Below are 18659 nucleotides of genomic sequence, written 5' to 3'. Positions count from 1 at the left end.
TGGGAGTCTGAAAGAGGTCTCGGCCTAGGAGCGATGCGGAGTCGGTCAGACGCCCCCTCCACTTCACTGGGGACACTGCACACTTCACTGCACTTCACTCTTACCTTCCATCTCTCGTAATTGAGTTTGCAAATTACGGATCGACGCTTTCATAGCAGCTTTCTCCAACGACGAATCTACGAGTTCGCTGCGGGGGGAAGGAGCTAAAACTACGTTAGAAGTAGGAGAAACTACATTGGGATTAGAATGACTGTCCTGATCCATAGAGCAGGACCTACTTGAACTTCTAGCTGAAGCCTTCCTAATTCTATCCTTCGCCAATTTCTTTACATACGCAGTCAAACTCTTCCATTGGGTTTCAGTCAAACTTAAACATTCATCACATGTGTTACTAACTGAGCATTCATTCCCCCTACATTTAACACAAATAGTGTGAGGATCCACCGAAGCTTTCGGCAGTCTCACCTTACATCCTTCTTTCATACACACTCTAAAACGAGTTTCAGGTGCAACATCAGATATAATGAAGAAAAAAGTCCTAAGCAAATCCAAAAAACGGTCCAAATCAGCGTATACCAAAGCCAAAGAATGAATACTTCACCAAAAACAATCCTTAGCAAAGCAAGCAAGAATTCCATGCAGGAGGAACCAACAACGATGTTGTCAGTACCAGCGACAGAAAAAATCTGATTAGAAAACGGGAATGGTTCCTATTCCCCCCACCCAGCGGCGGGGGAGGGTGATCACCTGACCTACCTGTAGCATGTGCCGCGAGTTTTTGAATTCTTGTCCGGGACATCAGAGACAACTAGCTAGTCATATAGCCCTGGCCAGGGAAGGTTGCATGTACAAAACAACTGAATTCTTAAGAAACTGGGAGATGAGAAGTTGAATAAGTGGAAATAACCTTTTACTATGGTTTTGTGACATGAATTATATTAAAGCTTACTTTGCATAAGAATAATAAGACTAAATCAGCTGACTAGGTGTAAGCTGAGTAGTCCTCTTGCCTTTGAATGATTTAAATTCATCATTGCCCCCCCACCCCCCCAGTGTGATGCACAGGGTCTTTTTTAATTTTAACTAAACCTAATTTTTATTACCTGCCATTCACTACAGATTCCTAGTAAACTAACGGTAAATTCAGGTAAAATACTTTTAGAAATGGGAAAAATGACAATTTGTCCAAAATTGCATTTTTCCTAACTATACAAACCTGAGGTCCTTTTACAATAGGAAGGTACTAGCGGCAGCTGGATAGGTCGTAAGCTTTCGAACAAGGGGTTTGGTAGTTAACTGCTTGTCCGACAGGCGCGCGCGCGCGACTGGGAGGTAAACAAATCACTTTTGCTTTTGGCCCAAGCAAAACTGCAGAGTGAGGGGTGGCATGAGGTGGGACTATGTGTAAAAGGACCTCAGGTTTGTATAGTTAGGAAAAATGCAATTTTGGACAAATTGTCATTTGTTCCGACACGGCATACAAACCTTCGGTCCTTTTACAATAGGAAGACTCACTTCTTGGTGGGAGGAATCTGAGTCTTTTGTGAACAGACTGGTGTTCGCCCAACCTTGGAATGCCTCCCTGGTCGTAAGAGCGAGGGAGGGATCCAAGCCTCTGTCCGATTGATCGGGGTGTGCACCGCAGGATCAATGGTCAGACCTCTGGACCAAGTACTAAGAGAGAGGCAAGCTATCTCTTCGTACCAGCAAACAAGAACAAGTTCCTATTTGCAAGAGGCAACATAAAGTTATGGTTTGTATCTTGTTGGCATCCACTTCCCCCCCCCTTGTAGGAGGAAGTGGTGGATATTCGCTCCCATCCCTAGTGAAAGGGATAGGATGGGGCTCTGTCGAGTAGCTCACCGGCATCTCGTCCTTATCCAGCAAGGTGATGACCGTATCCCTCTACCCACAGGTAGAGGGGGAGAAAAAGATAGGAAGAGAAGCCAGTCACTCTCTCATTCACTTATCTATTCTTACAGTCACACCAGGACTCGATGCTGTTCAGCCTGCTAGGGTCTGGGTTAGCTACACAACGTGTTGAGCAGCCACCACGGGTCCCAAGGAAAACGATCCAAGGACCTGTGGGCAATATCCAAAAGGTAGAAGGAGGTGCCAGTGGTCTGGTTGTACCAGACCCCTGCCTTCAGTACCTGCGCCACGGAGAAGTTCTTGTGTAACTCGAGGGAGTGTACTTCTAGGTCATCTTGGTGCTGACGAAGAGTCTTCAACACTCAGCCTGGGATGTCGAGTTTCTTCAGAAAGCGCGACACAGGACAAAGCAGCATCTCCTTCGCATCAAAGGCGGTGAAGTCCATTAGGGAGGGGATTGTGAAGGACTCTAACCGATCGTCAGGAACCGAAGGGTTCTGAGTCTTCGCTACGAAGTCGGTACGAAATCGAGCGTTTCACGAATCCCCCCCATCCCCTGGATGCTTGACTTCGCAGGAAAAGTCATGCAATTACCTCAGAGGAAAAGAAGGGAAGGTCGTATGACCTATCCCTCTTCTCGACTTCGGTGATGTCCTGTACCCATACTGGTTCTATCCGTCTGCAGCGAAGTGTCTCACATTCTCCTATCCCAAGCAGTGAAGTTCTTCTTCTCGTAGTGGTTAGGACACCGACACTCAATGGTGGGTGTCGATGGTAGGGGTACTGTGCAAGCGTTAGGACGAAGAAAAGACTGTTATGGAACAACCGAACTAAGTCCACAGCGAAGTTCGTAACAGACTTGGGCGCTCTGACAGCTGCCGACTGACTGCGTTCGGTAGGAGGCAAGTTGTCCAAGCACCCGAGCAAGTCACGTGACCTTCGCCTTAAAAGGGTTATGCCAAGAGACTAAACAAATAATTTGTTCGTCACCGATGCCAGAAGGCGAGGTAATGATTCTCTTAAGGCATGTGCCCAACAGGCGAAAGTCAATTGCCTTCTAGAGACCGAGGTCCCTGATGGCAAGATATCTCATAGTATAGTTGATTCTCAGCTAAGGAGACAACACTATGTGTCGTTGAAGACAAAGGTGGTACAGAAAATGCAACCTACGTCTTCACAGCTGAACCGAGAGAAGGATTCTCAAGATTCTGAACCTGTGCTACAAACACTGAGAACGCTAACCGCTATTCATTGCTGTCCGGTGAGGATCGTAGTTGCAATGAAAGCGGAGCGCTTTTCAGTAATGAAGACACAGGGAAATACTGCCTGAAGAACTGCTTCTCATGGGCTGAACATTTGGAAGTAGAGCTGTCAGGTCGGAGAGTATGCGATGTCTTCTGACACATCTGTTAATTTAATTTCGGGGCGAACAATGAATAATAATTGCACACCTACGAATACGAGATATTTTGAAGACAAACTCAGATGTCTGCAAAAATCATTCGCATTATCGCGGTGCGATGCAGCTGGGAGACTAGTACAGACTTCTGTTACCGGTGCGGTAAACAGAAAGATGAAAGAGTCCAAGAGATGTCTCTGTTGAAAATTCTCGCAATGTCGAAGGCGATGAAAATCGAGCGTCACAGCAGTAGATGGTCCTTCATTATTGCGAGAATCCCCATTAATCAGAGACCTAAGTCCATGATTGTTGGGCAGAGATACGGTTCGGTAGTCAATCAAACCAGGGGAGAGAGAGACGTAACTGACCGTGCATCTCCGAGACCTAGCTGATACTGAGCTGCTATCAGGCAGTTCAATACGCAGTAGCTCTCGGTGACTCGTCATCCTGAGTTTGCCAGGTAATCCATTATTCCACGAAGGAATGCGTTCGGCTAGAAACATCGAGCATAAAGAATACGCTCGAGCAATTATATTTAAACGAAAACGGATTTCGGTAAATACAAAAGCTGATTGGTGTTGTCATGACAATACCAAGTATCTAAAATCGAAACTGATAACTGCTGGGAGGTTGCAGGCAACCCGAGTTGCAGTTCAATTAAGATACAATTCGTCTCGGTCACAAACCGTAGAGTTAGTAACTACGGTATGCGCCTACCCCCCGGACAATTCAACTGTTAAAAGAATCTGTTCGCGAGGGTAATATACGTAGTATATTTGTAGGTTCTGTACAACGACCTCCATCCTAAATTCTTTTCCCCTCGAGGAATGAGAATAAGGATGGAGATCGACCGCCTTCGTTCTCTAGTCAAGAGAGTGAAGGAGAAGTCTTTCCCAAAGGAAAGCTTCAATGGTGAACAGAATACCGAAGACGATAGTTCAAGCCAAACTGGAAGTTCCCGTCCGTTCTTCTCTATTCCAGGTTAAATCGCCTACTGTGAGATACTCTTCTTTCAGCAGCAGTCTTCTTCCAAATGCTAGAAATTACCAGGAATTCGAGCATAAGCGAGGTTCCCGATTCGTGTAACAATTATCGGGGATTCTCGCTCACTTTGGACCGTGGTCTCGCCTAAGTGTTTGGAGATCGTAAAAAACTCGAACACTCTGAGTGCGCTAGAAATTCCGTAGAATTCTAAGCACTCTGCGAAACCCCCACCCCCCCGAATTCGTCAAACGATATCGGTCTGGTGGTCCTCTCGATTCCCGTAGAAATTGAGAAAGGGGCAGGATCCCTCCTCAACGACCGGGCTTACGTCAGGTAGGACCCGAAGGTCGCCCCCGGTAGAGCAGCCCCTACCGTGGGATCTTACAGAGAAATCTCTGTAGGATCCTCCCCTTTCCCTCGTAGCCGTAAGGAGAGATGGGAATGGGGGAGGAATTGGTATACTGGCTCGCCTTCCCAGCGGAACTAGCAGTTGGAGAAGAAAAGGAGCAGCCATCGCCTTACGGCGATGGGGCCTCTCAGAGCCTGGGAAAACGTATCATCAGGAGAAAACGTTTTTCCCCCGAGGAGGGTTACGAACTCATAACTGTAGGTAAGGGTCTGCCGCCACTGTGAACGTCGTCTGGGTGGGGCTGATCGACACCTGACAGGAGAGCGCCGATACCGTCCTCCGACTCATTCCAGTCCTCGTCGAGGTCGAAACCTCTCAGGAGGACCGAAGGGGTATTCAAATACGGTGTCCGAAGACACGTAGAAACGCCTCTGTCGCAGTAGAGGAGGTGAAGTAGCTTGTTCGACCGGCCAGAACTGAGAGAGCCTTCTTGTCCGGAGACGAGAGACTACCTGGTTCAACACAGTCAGCAAGCTCCGATCGCGGCAGACCCACCGTCGATTTGGGTTCCCTCTCGGGCCCCAAAACGACTCGAGCCGAGACGTGGCTCTGCTGGTGGGAGCGGCGATCCTTCCCCGAGTCGTTGTGCTGACGAATCAGCGCCATAAACCTCGGCAAAGTTCTCTGGATCTCGGAAGTCACAGCATCTTGCAGAGTAGGACCGTTAAGCCCTTCGAACAAGAGGCATATTCCGAGAACCTTCCTCCTGAAGAAGGGGGAACAGCGACAGCCCTCTCGGTCTTCTCCATCCCCTTGCGCATACGTCCTGGCCGGTCCAAGAACTGTGCCTGGCACGTAGGGCGTCCGTGGGTGGGATCATGAGTGGGGCGCACACCCCCTCACGATCACTCCTCAATACCACCTCGTCTCCTCCTGGTGTAACCCGAGGATGGTTTGAAGGTACGGGAGGGAGGCAGACCCATTGACGCTCCCCAGAATCCCTACGCTCGCTGGCAGAACCAGCAGGCTTGGAGGGCTGCAGGCGATAGTCAAACCCCGCGGTGGACGAGCGAGCTGCAGGCCTGGTCGAACCGTCTCGCTGTGGAGAACGGCTGGACTGAGCACAGCGGCCCCGATCTCGAGTGTCAGAAGAGCTGGTGCTGGTTGCCGTACCCGATCGCTCTCTGTGAGAGCGACGGTCAGGCGACCTGCAGGCTCCACTGTCACAGTGAGACCGGTGCTTGTCCTCACGGCACGTCACGTCGCTGGTTCCAGCCGTGGCTGGCACCGGCGAACGAGGGGACCTCTTCCCAGCCTCAGCCCGTGGCCGGTCGTGGACCGTCACGTCATCCTGGGTAGCCAGCTGGTCGCCGCGAGAGCGAGAGCTGGTCTGGTGAGAGTCGCGTGAGCGGCTGTCACCAGTCTTCCGCTCCATGCCGTGAACCTGACGCTGAGCGGGCTCAGAGGTCTGGTTCCTGGCTGCACGGTCGATGGTAGAGGAGGACCGTAGGGACACTCTCCGTACACTCGGTACCTCCCGCGAACGAGAGGCCGAGACGGAACCCTGATGCAGTGGCAGAACCACTGACACCAGGCGAGGAAGTTCCGGTGTTAGCCGCTACCCCTCTGGTCCCCGTAGTCTTCTTCCTTGCGGAAGGAAGAGACGGGCCCTGCTCCCGAAGGAGCAGGAGGACCAGCGGAAGGAAAACCCGCCCGTCCCACGAGGTGAAAGACGGGTCCCGAGAAGCTCCGAAGGGAGACTTCTTAGGAGGGAGGAGGCAACCTTCTTCTTCCTCGGCTGTGAAGCCTTAGAAGTCGAAGGGGAAGAGGCGGCAGCCGACGACGATGAAGAAGATGAAGACGACGACGACGACACCTTCCTCCTCTTCTTCGTCAGCTTCCTCAGGACAGACGTAAGATCTGCCATCCAGGGCGGAGCCGGGCTGCTGTAGCCGAAGCCACAGGGCCCGGACGCACCCTGTACAGACAGACCAAAGTCTGGGGTAGTACCACCACGAACAGAGGACGACGTCAGCAGGTATGGGCATCTCAGGAACAGCAGGCACAGCCAGCACAGCATCGGCAGGGACAGCCAGCGCAGCAACGGCAGGGACAGCCAGCGCAGCAACTCCATGGACAGTCAGTACAGAATCGGCAGGTACGGCAGGCAGCACCGGAAACACAGGAGGTGGAGCAGCAGCCAGCAAACATCCTGGTACCGGCGGCAGGTCCAGGGGCGAGCTCTAGGGCAGTGGAAGTGTGGTCGCGGCAGCGCAGCAACCACGAGCGGCGGCGGCACTCCTCCTCTCGGTACAGCGAACGGCACTTCACAGCGGCTGTAGGCAAGACTGTTACCCACGTGAGGCGAGTACACCAGGTGAGGAGGGATGTCGTCACCTAGAGTCGATATCGTTGTCGTGGTCACCACTCCATGGGTGACCGCAGCAGGCCCAGACATAGAACCGCCGCCCCTGGACACTAGGCACGCCCTGCAACTCGAAGGACGCCCATACCTCACCAAGGTCCACCCTCGTGGCAATAGCACCTGCGGAAATAACAGTAGTAGTGATTAGTGGGGGGGTGGGGAAGTCCCCTCGCGCGGGGGGTGGGGGGGTGAGCCCCACACCGAACGAGCGGAAGACCCCGAATACAATTGTACATCGGGCACCGAGCGCCCTCCCCCACGCTCGACGGATCGGGCGAGGAGAAGAACCCAGATAACCTCCCCCCCGAAGGGGAAGGGCCATCTGTGGAGCTTAGCGGGGGGGAGGGATTCTGGTTCCCCACCCCCGCACAGCACCCATGTACCCAACAATAATAATAAGAGCCCGAGAGCAATCGTGCCCTTGGCACCGAATGCAAGGGCAAGAGGATCAATTCCCTGACTGAGCGGAACTTGAACCAAATAAAATATGATGCAATCAATAATAAAAGGAATAACATGAAAAAGGAAATCTTGCATTACGATTCACTTCACAATGAATAAGGGCTCGGAGCGAGCGCATTTGCGCCCTCGTACCGAGCGCAAGGTAAAAGGATCCATTCCCGATTATGAACGGAAACCTTGATCCATAATGAATTGATGCAATCAAAATATATATGAAAAATGAAAAAGAATACTGCGCTTGCGATTTCACTTCATACAAAATAAAAAGGGGAAGGATCAATTCCCGGAAATAGCGGAAACATTGATCCAAGTAAATAATGCAATCTCAATAAAATATGAAAATGAAAAAGAACTGCACTTGCGATTTCACTTCATTCAAATAAAAAGGGGAAAGGATCAATTTCCGGGTAAGAGCGGAAAATGAAAAACTGTCCAAAATGAGTATTGCTACAATCAAAATAAATATATGGAAAATGAAAAAAAGAATACTGTACTTGCGCATTCCACTTCCATACAGAATAAGTTTTCGTGCCGAGCGCATTCGCTCGGCAACGAGCATACAGGTCAAAAAACAAAAAAAAAAAAAAATGAAAAGGGCACTTACTTACGATTTTCATCTACACATTTTCAACCAAAATATAAGCTCGGAGCGAGCGCTCTCCCGCCCTCAGGCACCGAGCATACACAATACGAGGATCATTTCTGGGAAAAAATGAATTCCCGCACTTACGCCCTTCAGTCCCGGCACTCGGGTAATCGGAGGGCGTGGAGAAACCAAGATCCTTTAATTCACAATTGAATTCAATGGAAATAAATATGAAATGATTGTACTTACAATTCAGTTTCACTAGATAAATAGAAAAAGAAAAACACAACCATGCGAAAGCAACGACGATGAAGCGGGCAGAGAGCGATGATACATGTCTACACGCCAGCAGGCCGAAAGCAAAAGTGATTTGTTTACCTCCCAGTCGCGCGCGCGCGCCTGTCGGACAAGCAGTTAACTACTGCCCACCCCTTGTTCGAAAGCTTACGAACTATCCAGCTGCCGCTAGTACCTTCCTATTGTAAAAGGACCGAAGGTTTGTATGCCGTGTCGGAACAAAAACAAGTTACATCATATGTAAACAAATATACACAAAAACAAGCTGTTAAGTTTAAAATATATCAAGAATTGAAAAATTCCGTCCTATCCAACACTAACTGCGCAGTCCCTCCAGTAACATCACTCTCAAACATGTTAAAACTATCATGAACAAATAAATATCTGTAATGATTACTTGATTTTTTTAAAACTGCTATGTTGCCAGCATTAATGACAGCAGGGGGGTTTGCATTTTCAGCTACATACTAGGCATTCAGTCTGTCCTAACTAGAATTTCAGTAAAAGTAAGAGGATTTGCTTTCTGTGAGCATAAAGGTAGTCAATCACTTACTTTGCGTCTTTGTGAAAGTCTGTTGAACAAATCACTCATCAAATCACCAGCAGGAGGTGCAGATGCAGTCTGGAAAAAAAAAACTGGACATAATCTGATTTTTCAGACTAACAACTTTAATCCATACATTTTTGACATAGCATAACAACTGCCTTCTAAGCAAGCTGCTGGATCCCAAGACATCTTGACACTATTTATTCTTGCACATGTAAAAAGTGGAGCAAGGTAAATCTTAAGGATGTTAGAAAGCTAGGTGGGAAAAGATGAAAAGTGAAAGGTCACAAGCACTATAGCTAATGCCTTGAAGACACTGCAGGGAACCCCTAATACCAGCTACAATGTACAGTAGTCCTTGAAAGGTACACTACATGTGATAACAATTAGTTTCTAAAAAGAATGTTACATAAAAGCAACATTACATTAATGTGTTCACCGTAAACAATTATTTTGTGTGCTATGCATAGTGGTGCTGCTTCATGGAACTAAATTTTATATAAGTATTTTTTATCTTATTTATGGAGTTTTAATTCCACTAGAAATTAAAACTCTTTGGTTTTACCTTTTTAAACGCTGATGTTTGAATGTCTTATATACTCATTACTATTTATATCATTTTCATTCATTCTCATCTTAGCACTGATTCAAAAGGTTTTGTTCTTAATTGCATATGCACACACATGCATAAATCTGAAATATTCTATTTATCACTAACAAAAATTATATAGATTAAAAAATTAAAACAATAAAATAAAAAATAAACATGTTTCATCTCTTGAAGAAATTATTTTATCATTTGATGCTGTTGGTAACTACCATATTTTTCAATTATAGGCAGTCCCCGGGTTATGATGGGTTCGGCTTACGACGTTCCGAGGTTAAGGCACTTCTCAATTATATTCATCAGACATTATTTCCAGGGTTACGATGCCTACAACGCTCATCTGGCAGATGAAAATATGACACCAAAAATACAAAATATCAAATTTGAAGGTTTTTTTTTGTTTTTTGATGAAAAATGCAATAAGAATGCAGTTTACATAGTTTTCAATGCACCCAAAGCATTAAAAATAAGGTTTTCTTGGGATTTTTTACGATGTTCCAGCTTACGACGCGTCTCAAGAACGGAACCCCCGTCGTAACCCGGGGACTGCCTGTATTAGTAAGAAGACATACATGTTTAAGGTCTACATAATCATAAGGATTATTTACATTGCCTAACAGGCTACTAATATTAACAGCTGTAATCATTATGCACTGATTAATGTTTCAACTGAAAATCGCATTAACTACTGGTTGATAAATACCTCAGGATAACTATATTCCGGTCATGCAAATGTCTAACTTATATCAGTTTTATACACTACCTAAATAATAAGCAACAAACTTCAACAGCTGCTCACTGTAATTTATATCTTGGAAATCAGCTATCAAACATTCAAGACTGTTACATCTGCTCTTGAAGTGAGCAGGTACTACTGCCCTAGTTGGTTCCTAAAATCTTTCTTCAAAAGTGCACCAGCAGTAAATGAACATGCTGGGATGGCATTGGAAGAAGCTGTATCACCAAGAAACTCCTGGAAACATCTCTCTTAACCATTGGTGTGTTAGCAGATGGTGAAAAGGGAACTGCTATGGATAAAAAGAGAGGTCGAAGGCTCTAAACATCTCCTGTAACCTTCCTTCTAAGGTCAAAGCTCAACAGGCTAGGTGACCGTCCTTCACTCAACAAATGAGCTTGGGAGAATAAACTTGACATTGACAATTACTGTGGCTCCCTGTCAAGATTATACATACATAACATGGTTCACCTGGCAAGCCATTACAACTGTGCTGAGGCAACTTAAGCAGAAAAAAATGTAAAAATGATGTAGATAGATATTCTCTCCTAATTCAAAATAAACAATCAACAAATATCTTCCTTCATGCAACAACCTTTACTATGCTACTCATAATAGTAGCATAACTTGCTCTTATGTGTATGAATCCAATACAGTAAAAATGACATTTTTATAATAAAACAGTTTTAACTATACCTACCCAGTAATTACTACATAGCTATTTTAAATTTTTGTATTTAGCCTTCTGGACCTAGCTGGAATTTAATTACATATATGCAATCTTTTCACTAGATGTTATAATTTTGAATGTTTTTTTTAACTACTATTCTCAATATTATTATGTATACTGTTATTACAATTATTATGAATACTATCATTTATATTTCTTGAGGAACTGTGTGGATATTACCGATTCATCATTTTTTATCGTGTTATATCATATATCTAAATTATGTATGCTATTGTCTATAGTACTTTGTATATTTAATGTATATGTCCTTGAGCTGAGATAAAATGTATTATTATTATTATTATAACACGGTAAAAGAAACAGAATTTATTCCTATTATTATTAGTATTATTATTATTACTATTACTATTATTATTATTATTATTATTATTATCATAACTACACTACCATTAAAATTTCTGAAAGGTTGCCAAAAGATAAAGATTGCTGTGAACAAAACCGTAACTCAATGTTTACATTTTGTCAGCTGGTCTCACAGAGATAAAAGTTGATTTCATTGATATGGAATTATTCCTTGAATTATTATGAAGATAAGCCAACAATATACATACTACAGTATAAGGTAAAAATGATTTTATTACGTACGTTTATGTTCCACCATCAATCACAAGTAACAATGTATGATGATTATCCTTTTTATGACTGAATTTGTTTTTATTAAAAATTGATATTATGTTATCCTAAATGTTATTACTACCATAATCACACTTCAATTAAAATTTCTGAAAGGTTAATAATAGAAGGTAAAGGTTGCTGTGAGTGCAGACATAGCTAAATGTTTGCATTTTGTCAGCTGGCCTTGCATAGATTAAAGACGATAAACCACTAACTGACGCAGATAAACTGCTTACTGATATTGATAAAACCTTACCGGTGCTGAAAATTGCTTACCAGTACTGTAACACTGAAACACAATTAACCGATGCTGCCGGCAAGCGGCGACTGCCTGTAGGTACTCTTATCCTAAATAGTTTTACTCTACTAGTACAGAGGGCTAGCAACCTCACCAACTCGATTTATCTTGGAAACAGAAAGCTCATGTTCCATTGGCCTAGAAGGCAATGCAGAATTTGTCCATGTTTGAGCTTCCCAGGATTATCACCTCTTGGCATGTTTGCCACTACAGTATTACTACTTTGAATACTTGCTTGTTTCAGTTAAAAATTATTTTGATCCAAGGGTTCCTGTTCCCTGCTCTATGGGGTTTTCAGTAATTTCATGAATTAAGGTATTCCTTTATTTCCATTTTTTCCAAATAACTGCTATATTACTGTCCTTTATAATATAGTTGTTTCAGTAATAAGACCTTTCTTCTTTCAAAATCTATCAATTCGTTATGGCTGGAAGCCATCTGTATGGGGTAAGTTAATGATTAATGGGTCTGTAGAAAATTTTTTTTGATTGCAATAACATTGTTGGATGGTTTTGCATTTTAGCTAAAATATGTATGTTACTTAAACTTTTTTTGGTAGTTCTGTATACTGAAATAGCACATAAAATGTCTGCTTGTGAGTTACTATGTAAACTTTCTTAAGAATGACATGACCACATGCAATTATCCTCATGGAACTTTGACATTTCAAACTGTGATGAGTATAAAGATTAGTCTAAAAAATACTGAATTAAAACAATTTCTATTAATCCACTTTTAATGGCTGTCACAAACCAGTTTATTAGTGACATTGATAAATTATAATCTATTAAAAAAAACCCTTTGAACAGTAAAACAATCAACTAACCTCTTTCTTGGAATCTTTCTTACGATCCTTACTACTCTTAAGCTTGGCTTTGCCTGCCCCTCCGGCTGCCTGAATTGCTTTCATTAAATCGCTACGTGCATCTGATGTTACTGCAGCAGGTAGACCCTGCAAAAAAAAAAAAAAATGTGTAGTTTGTGCACCTTTCCTTTGAGGTATAATAAATCTTTTAGTATCTTCATTATCCATAAACATGCAACAAACACAAAACAACAAATATCTAGGCTAAATTACCATTAGTAACAATAAACAGTTTGACCACATCATGGAGTTCAAATTCTTAGCAATTATACAGCTTGCCCAAATTTGTTCTTAATTCCTAAACTTGTTCTTAATAAATACATGAGGTTATATTAATAAATTGAAACTCCTTAAAATTTAAAGGATAAAGTCAAAACCTTGGAGATTTTGCTTCCACAGCTTGATAGTATTAGTTTTTGGTTGGCAACTAGACAACCACATGAAATCTGTTTAATTGTAAGTGTCAAGTACATAGTTCAGTATTATCTATATTCTGGGACTAGTTTGTAGACTATTCATCAATATCCAAGGGCCACAGAAGTGCGACCTATCACAAAACACGGGTGGTATTACTTCAGTTGTTGCATTGTCTTTGGAATAAATGATGTCATAATCCAACAGAGGGTATAATCTGCATTAATTTATGATCAGACTAATGACTCCAAAATATTGCCATTTATTGATGAAGACAGGTTTTGGAGGAAGTAAAAATCATTTGCAGGAATAGCTATATTTGAACTAGTCACAGTAGTTGCAGCTTTGGCTACTGTATTAGCATCTCAGTTTTCTTTAATGCCTACATATTTCAACTTTTACAATTAGCTTCATATAATGTGTGGAGTGAAATTTAACCTCCTTGATAAAATTCTCCTGATCAAGGAAAGTGAAGTGTTTCCAAAGCACTTTTACCAGAATAACTTAAAATTGTATATTTCTTGAGTGGTGTAATTGTACAAATCTTATGGCCCATCCTCAAAATCTCACCTTTGGAGCATCCTGCTTTTCTCCACAATCTTCAGTTGATTGTGCTGGAAGGGGAGCAGGAGGTGGGGGAGGAGGTGTTGGAGGAGGAGGGGGTGCATCGCCAAGGGGAGGAGGGGGAGGTGGTGGCGGTGGTGGAGGTACTGCTGTAACACTTGAATTATTAAGGGCTAGAGGAGGAGGAGGAGGAGGGATATTTGATATGCCTGAAGATGGAGGAACAGTCATATTTGCTGGAGGAGGGGGTGGTGGAACAGATTCTTGTGAAGGTGATTCGGCTGATGCTGCATCAGAGGAATCCAATGAAAATGTTGGAAGGTCTGGCATTCCAAAGGATGGAGCAATGGTTGGCCCAATATCAGCACTATAAAGGAGATCATTAGCAATTCCTGGAAATTAATGTTTCACTAATTAGCAAAAAGACACTTCAAGTTCTCATCAACTATTATTTATGGTGCTCATATACCCCTATACTATTGATAAACCACTTTAAGTTACTCATAAATCACCTGGACTGATAAAACTAATTAAACAATAAGAAAGTAAATTGCATTATTACTTGCAAGGCAATACTGTACTCTATAGTACTATTCTTTATCATGAAGTAACACTCAAATCCCTTTTTTTTTTTTTTTTTTTTTTTTTAAATCCCCACTAGTGGTAGTACTCCCTTAATTGTCTTTAAGTTTTTGAGAGTGCATTTTTAACTTCAAATCTAAGTTGTTCACTGCAAACACATCAATCCTAAATAAACTCAATCGCAGTAACAATAACTCAACACACATCAATTCTGAAGTTTTAAAATACTGAAGAGGTAATAGAATGATGAGTGGCTATCCAAATCATCCTTGAGAGCCATCAGTCTAAGGTGTAAGAACCTAGTTCATTTCATAGTTATTTACTGCTATGTGTTTCATCAAGAATTGTAGTGTATCTGTACCTCCAGCTGCTGGATTTCACATACTAATATTTAATGTTATTTTTATCCATTTTTCCAATCTTTTTGCCTTATGCTTAATCAATCCTTTTTCTAAGAATAAGTAATCAATAGCTTAAAGGCAGTTTGCAAACAAGGCCCCTGTCAACTTTCAAGCTTCTTCTCTGTTTATTTTTGCTTTTTGTGCAGTATTCCTCATTCCCTATGCTACTAATATGAAATTGTTAAGATACAATAAAGTTTTACACATACTTACCTGGCAGATATATACTTAGCTTATGTCTCTGACATCCGACAGAATTCAAAACTCGCGGCACACACTACAGGTAGGTCAGGTGATCAGCCCCTACCGCCGCTGGGTGGCGGTAATAGGAATCATTCCCGTTTTCTGACAGAATTTTTCTTCCCCCTATCTCCTGAGGGGAGGATGGGTGGGCCATCAAACGTATATATCTGCCAGGTAAGTATGTGTAAAACTTTATTGTATCTTAACAATTTCATTTTTACACATGCAACTTACCCGGCAGATATATACTTAGCTGATTGGCACCCTTGGAGGAGGGTAAGAGATAGTTACTCAATATGAATAGCAATTCAAAAAACAGGGAAAACAACTTTTGTTGTAGGTACTATAAATAAACTTAAATACCTTGATTCCTACCTTATTGGGCAGAAGACTTCATGAGTACTGTCTATGAGTCTGCTTGCCTCAAGAGTTCCAGTGAGGATGAGACCTGTCACTGAGAAACCCTTCTGGATCATGTCAATGGGGCTAGCCCGCTTACTCGACAGAGCCTTATTTGGATCGTACCAATGGGGCCTATCCCACTTACATGGTAGAGCCTTCACCTTTGTCGTATCAACGGGGACTAACCCTCTTACAAGAACAGAGCCTAGGTCCAAAACATTACAAGGAGCATGAAAACAACCAATCTCGACCACCTGACCACACTACTTTTGTTATACACTACGAATTGAAAATGGTACTTTTTCCTGACCACTTTCAATCGACCATAAAAACAACACCACCAGATTAAAATTCCTAATCTATCTAAACTAAGCTAGATTGGTTTCAGCCCCCTGTCCCAGCACCGAATCCGCAGACACGTAAGGTCCGAGAGAGAAGCACTTATCATAAGTCACACGTACATCTCTCAAATAGTTAGACGCAAACACAGAATTGCATCTCCAATATGTGGATCCAATTAGGTCGTTTAATGACATATTCTTGTGGAAAGCTAATGAGGTTGCTACGGCTCTGACCTCATGCGCTTTAACTCTCAGCTGCCCGAGGTATTCCTCTTCACAGGCAATATGTGCTTCTTTAATAATCTCTCTGATAAAGAATGCCTGTGCATTCTTTGACATCGTTCTTCTCGGATCTCTTACCGAGCACCAAAGGCTCTCTGAGTTTCCTCCCATTTGTTTTTTCCTCTCTAGATAGAACTTGAGGATCCTTACCGGACACAAGGTTCTCTCTATTTCTCTCCCTACCAGGGAAGTCAATCCTTTAACTTCAAACGTCCTTGGCCAAGGCTTAGAAGGATTCTCATTTTTTTGCTAAAAATAGGGGGTTAAATGAACACACTGCAGAATCCTTCCTGAAGCCCACTGTGCCTTCTAAAGCCTGGAGTTCACTAATCCTTTTAGCTGATGCTAATGCAAATAGAAAAATCGATTTTCTAGTCAAGTCTCTGAACGATGAGTTATTGGGAGGTTCAAATTTCTCTGACATGAGAAACCTTAGTACCACATCCAGGTTCCAGCTGGGTGGTCTGGCTGTCTTGGACTTCGAAGTCTCAAATGATTTAATCAAATCGTGTAAATCTTTGTCATCCGTGATGTTTAGTCTGTATGTCTAAACACCAAGGAAAGCATACTTTTATAACCTTTTATAGTCGAGACTGCAAGGTTACATTTTAGTCTCAAATATAAAAGGAAATCTGCTATTTCCGTCACAGAGGTACTGGAAGAGGATACATTCTGATTCCTGGCCCACCTTCGGAACACTTCCCACTTCGACTGGTACACGCGTATAGTTGACGGTCTCCTGGCCCTTGCAATTGCCTTTGCAGCAGCGCGTGAAAACCCCTTCGCTCTGACGAGTCCTTCGACAGTGAAGGCAGTCAGACCGAGCGCGGGGAGGTTTTTGTGGTATCTGTCGAAGTGGGGCTGTCTGAGAAGATCGTTCCTTAAAGGAAGGTACCTTGGAAAATCTATCATCCATTCCAGTACCTCTGTGAACCACTGTTGAGCTGGCCAAAATGGGGCGATTAGGGTCAATTTTGCTCCTTTCGTCAGAACAAACTTCCTAATGACGTTTCCTATGATCTTGAAAGGAGGAAAAGCGTAGCCGTCTATTCCTTCCCAATTTAGGAGGAGGCCGTCTATCGCTACTGCTCTTGGATCTGAAATCGGAGAGCAGTAGTTCTCCAGCCTGGCATTCCAATGAGTTGCAAACAGGTCTATGTTTGACCTTCCCCATAGGTTCCAAATTTGATTGCAGACCTCTGAGTGTAGAGTCCACTCCGTGGAAATGACTTGATCTCTCCTGCTCAACAAGTCTGCTCTGACATTTTTCTCGCCTTGTATAAACCTCGTCAAGAGTGTGATGTTCCGCTCCTTTGACCATAGAAGAAGCTCTTTCGCCTTCTTGTACAGTGAGAGGGAGTGAGTCCCCCCCTGTTTTCTTATGTAGGCTAGAGCTGTCGTGTTGTCGGAATTTACCTGCAACACTGAGTTTGCGACTTGGGCTTCCCACTGCCTGAGAGCTAGATGCACTGCCACTAACTCTTTCTCGTTGATGTGCCAGGACACCTGTTCCCCACTCCAGGTGCCTGACACTTCTCTCGGGCCCAACGTCGCCCCCCATCCCGTCTCCGATGCGTCTGTAAACAACACTAGGGAGGGGTTCGGTAACTGCAGCGATAGTCCCTCGTTCAGTCTGCCTGGTTCTAACCACCAACTGAGGTTTTTCTTTATCTCTCGGACAGAGGAAAAGATTCCCACAGATCCTGATTCTTCTGGTCCCAATTCTCCTTCAAGAAGAATTGAAGAGGTTTGATGTGAAGCCTCCCTAGAGAAACGAACTGTTCCAACGAGGAGAGGGTCCCCAGAAGACTCATCCATTCCCTCGCGGAACATTGTTCTTTCTCTAGGAAGGTCTTCACTTTTAGAATGCACCGTTCCTGTCTTTCTATGGACGGAAACACTTGAAAACCCCGAGAATCCATCAATAAAATCCCCAGATAGACAATGCTTTGCTGGGGATCCATCTGGGATTTCCCGAGGTTCACTAACAGTCCCAGAGACTGAGTCAAGTCCAACGTTGACCTTAGGTCCTCCAGACACTGATCCCTGGATTGCGAGCGAATCAACCAATCGTCGAGATACAGCGATATCCTTATTCCTTTTAAATGCAGCCAATGTGCTACATTTTTCATCAATCCCGTGAAAACTTGGGGAGCTGTGGAAAGACCGAAACAAAGGGCGCGAAACTGAAATACTTGGCCCTGTATCATAAATCTTAGATACCTTCTGGACGAGGGATGGATGGGTACATGAAAGTAGGCATCTTGTAGATCCAATGACACCATCCAATCCCCTTTTCTTAGCGCTGAAAGAACTGACGACGTCGTCTCCATCGTGAACGTTGTTTTGATCACAAAGTGATTCAGAGCGCTTACGTCCAGCACTGGTCTCCATCCCCCGAGGCTTTTGGTACCAGAAAGAGGCGATTGTAAAATCCTGGTGAATGAATGTCTAATACCTTTTCTATAGCCTTCTTTTCTGGCATCTGTTGCACCAGATGTAATAGTGCTTGGTTTTTTAAAGGATCTCTGTATCTTGCCGCTAACTCCCTTGGAGTGGATGTTAAGGGCGGTTTTTCCCTGAAGGGGATCAGGTATCCTCTCTCGAGGATTGAGAGGGACCAGTTGTCCGCCCCTC

At 43.7% G+C, this 18659-nt stretch overlaps 1 protein-coding gene across 3 annotated transcripts in view; it reads right to left on the bottom strand.

The window, feature by feature from the left end:
- LOC135214819 (WASH complex subunit 1-like) overlaps positions 1-18659 on the bottom strand; it is a 192864-nt gene that overhangs the window by 137376 nt on the left and 36829 nt on the right. For 2 of the 3 annotated variants that reach the window (XM_064249199.1, XM_064249197.1), the window contains exons 8-9: positions 13778-14163; positions 12755-12880 (exon numbers count right to left, since the gene is read on the bottom strand). In XM_064249199.1, coding sequence (XP_064105269.1) covers positions 12755-12880; positions 13778-14163 — 512 coding nt within the window. Of the gene's footprint in view, positions 1-8927; positions 8997-12754; positions 12881-13777; positions 14164-18659 lie in introns of all 3 variants that reach the window. The other variant, XM_064249198.1, reaches the window with a different exon arrangement.

Source organism: Macrobrachium nipponense, chromosome 46 (assembly GCF_015104395.2).
Source record: "Macrobrachium nipponense isolate FS-2020 chromosome 46, ASM1510439v2, whole genome shotgun sequence".
NCBI lineage: Eukaryota > Metazoa > Arthropoda > Malacostraca > Decapoda > Palaemonidae > Macrobrachium > Macrobrachium nipponense.
Note: the sequence above shows the minus strand (reverse complement) of the source record. Positions and strands in the feature narration are given on the sequence as shown.